Below are 3,245 nucleotides of genomic sequence, written 5' to 3'. Positions count from 1 at the left end.
TGCACCTTCTGCATTCCTCTTCTTTGTTTATTATCTTGAACGTCTTCTTTTCTCAATCATTTCCAATATTTCTCCTGTTATCCATGGTTTATATTGGATTCTGGTTTTTCTTCCTATGTGATTGTCGGCTGTTCTTTTTAATCCCAGCTTTCATGGCTTCCCATTTTGAGTTGATGTCATCACCCACCTTAGATGTCTCTTTGTCTGTTGCAGTTGCAAATTCCCTTTTCATGTTTTCATCCCTTCTTAGCTTGACTGTGTTCCACTCTTTGTTTGGTGCTACCACTCTTTTTTCGTTAGTGGGAGCTCGTTCTTCATCAAAACTAAATTATGGTCTGTGTCAATGTCTGCACCTGGGTAACTTACTGTTCTTCACTTGATTTCTAAAGGTTTGTCGGACAAGTATATAGTCCATTTGTAATCTTTCTTTGTCTACTGGCCTTGCTCATGTGTATCTTCTTCTTAGTGGTTGTTCGGAAAGAATATTTGTTACAGTCAGATAATGGCTTTTGCAGAACTCAACTAGTCTTGAGCCTCTAGCATTCCTTTCTCCTAGACCAAAACTCGCAGTTTCATTCTCTTCTTTGCCTTCGCCGACTACTGCCTTCCAGTTACCCATGATGATTAAATTTTCCTGGTCTTGAACTTTCATCAATACATCTTCTATTTGCTCATATATTTCTTCCACTTCGTCATCTTTGGAGCTTGATGTAGGCATATATACTTGAATTATCGTCATATTCCTCGTTTGTGTTGCTATCTTCAAAATTACTATCGTTTTATTGTACCTCCAGCTGCCTATAACTTTCTGCCCTATCTTCTTATTCAAGACGAAACCGGCTCCGACTGTACCGGCTGCTCCTGAGTAAATCATTCTGAAGTCTCCGTTCCGCATGTCTCCTCCATCAGGCCATCTAACTTCGCTGATTCCTAAGATATCTATCTTCATGCATTCCATTTTCTTCTTCAGGTTTTCCAGTTTTCCACACTGTAACAGCAATCGTTTCCTTACATTTTAGAAGCTGTTTCATAAACGTTCTTCAGTATATTTTCAATTATGAGAAATTAGATTTTTTGAACTATTACAGCAATAGGGTTCTCATGTGAACAGAGACAAAAGCGGAACATATCCCATAAATTATAAGTTGACAAGTTTATAATAAATCAGGAGTATGCAGTTGTGAAAGAACAATAAATATTAATTTTTATTTTAAGTAGAATTTTGTTTTTAATATTTGTCGGCACATATTTCCTAACAGCTGCTAAAATGGGGCATTATATTAAATATCCAAATCATATACATTTTAATACATATTTATTATTATTATTATTATTATTATTATTATTATTATTATTATTATTATTATTATTATTATTATTATTAGCACATGCATAGTTTGAGTAAGTAAAGTTACATGTTTTTACTATATTTTTTCAATATGAGATGATTTTCAATATTTCTACAACAAATCAAGCTGTCGAAATCCAACTTTTACCTATTAAACTAGTTAATTGTTAGGCTTTCTCTTGTCTTTTAATCCTCAGCAGGTTCAGATGAGCCTCTATTTTTGATCATAGTATCTAATTACTTAAACCATGCTTACTTTTTTCTTTTATTTATTTGTTATACTTCCACTTCTACTGCCTTTGTGAGTATTTAGCCACTCATTTTATCATTTCGTTCTTGCAATTTTTAACGTCATTGTTGTTGTAAATATTTCTACTAATATTTCTATTAATATAGTCATTTTATTTCTTTTAATATAGATCTTGATACATTTCCTAAGTATTTGCATATGTGTGTGTTCTTCATATGCAAGTAATTGTTTTCCTTCGTCAGGGATTGTTTTGATTATATTATTTGTTCTTTTTCTAAATTACTCATTGCACTCTTATTATCATTTCTGTAAGTTCGATGTTCATGAATATTCGGTGGTCCCACATACCTGTACAGTACTGTATGACTGTCAATAAAATTAGTCTATAAAACTATAAAATACAAAATTGTTATATAATTTTTATACAACTTTTGTCTGGTTTAAAATCTTTGTGGCGATTATTAACAATTTATTAGCAATTGTGTGGGTGGGTGTCTCTGTGTGTGTGTGTGTGTGTGTGTGTGTGTGTGTGTGTGTATGTGTGTGTGTGTGTGTGTGGTTTATGTTACATGGTTGTAAAAGTTTCCTTCCAAACTCCACAATACTTAAATTCATTGACACTTTCATTTTTTTTTTTACTTTTATTATTGGATTTTTATTGGATTTCTCCTCAAATATTTCCAAAGACATTATAATTGAGCTGAGCGAAGCGAAGCTCTTATACTCGTAATTGAGCTGAGCGAAGCGAAACTCTTATACTCGGGTTAGATGTTTGGTTGTCCGCGAACTCCTCCTAGACCGTTTGGCCGATCTCAACCAAACTTAGCACGCTGATAGAGTATGTCGTGGTGAGTGACAACATAGGTCGAAATAAAAAATCCGATATACCATGGAGGAATAATCACCGAAAAACGCTTCCTCCTAGACCGTTTGGCCGATCTCAACCGAACTTAGCACGCTGATAGAGTATGTCGTGCTGAGTGAGAACATAGGTCGAAATAAAAAATCCGATGTACCATTGAGGAATAATCACCGAAAAACGCTTCCATAGACTTAGCATGGGGAAAACGTTTTCACGCGATTTTTTGGTCAACAATTAAAAATGGCATTTATTATTGCATAATGGCCAGGAATGATTACGTAGTTTAAGCTCGCTCAGCTCATTTCATTGCAATCGGGTACATCCATTGCATTCCTAGTATATTATTACGTTGTGGCCATTCACTGTGACGACATCTAAGACTTTCGACTTTTTCTTTCTATTTTTCCTAATACCTGGATATATGTCTTCGTTGAAGCATGTGTTAGATCAATCTTTAAGTTTGCTCCCTGATTGTCTTCGTAGATGGAATTGTTACCTTCCTCATTTGTTATAATTGAGTTATTAATCATTGTTAGATCCTCCATTTTTCTTGTCCTTTGTCTTTTTTTTTTTGTTTGTTTGTTTGTTTTGTTTTTACTATTAATGTGAGATCTCCTCTGTATTGTCTGATAAAAGTCATCAATGCTGTTTAAAAACAGTTTTATATTCAAGCTGAGTTGGTAGTATAAATTGATTAGTTTCACGTTTCCTTACGTCATATAACTAAACACACTGTTCAATTATCAACAAATAGCGCTATGTTCAAGGCTTTAATATTTTTTTTT

The 3,245-nt window shown here is 33.8% G+C and overlaps 1 protein-coding gene across 1 annotated transcript; it reads right to left on the bottom strand.

Annotated features, from left to right (window-relative positions):
• Positions 1 to 445: 445 nt before the first annotated feature.
• LOC145679137 (protein CFDP2-like) lies at positions 446 to 958 on the bottom strand. Its single transcript, XM_081749730.1, has one exon. The coding sequence runs from the start codon at positions 956 to 958 to the stop codon at positions 446 to 448; it is 513 nt and encodes a 170-aa protein (XP_081605856.1).
• Between the last annotated feature and the right edge of the window lie 2,287 nt (positions 959 to 3,245).

The sequence above is a fragment of the Thermobia domestica genome, chromosome 2 (assembly GCF_964235325.1).
Source record: "Thermobia domestica chromosome 2, izTheDome1.hap1.1, whole genome shotgun sequence".
Classification (NCBI taxonomy): Eukaryota; Metazoa; Arthropoda; class Insecta; order Zygentoma; family Lepismatidae; genus Thermobia; species Thermobia domestica.
The sequence above is the reverse complement of the archived record's forward strand: the minus strand, read 5'-3'. Positions and strand labels throughout refer to the sequence as shown.

Excerpts from the sequence above, each read along its gene's own strand:
- LOC145679137 (XM_081749730.1), bottom strand. The coding sequence starts at position 958 with ATGGAATGCATGAAGATAGATATCTTAGGAATCAGCGAAGTTAGATGG.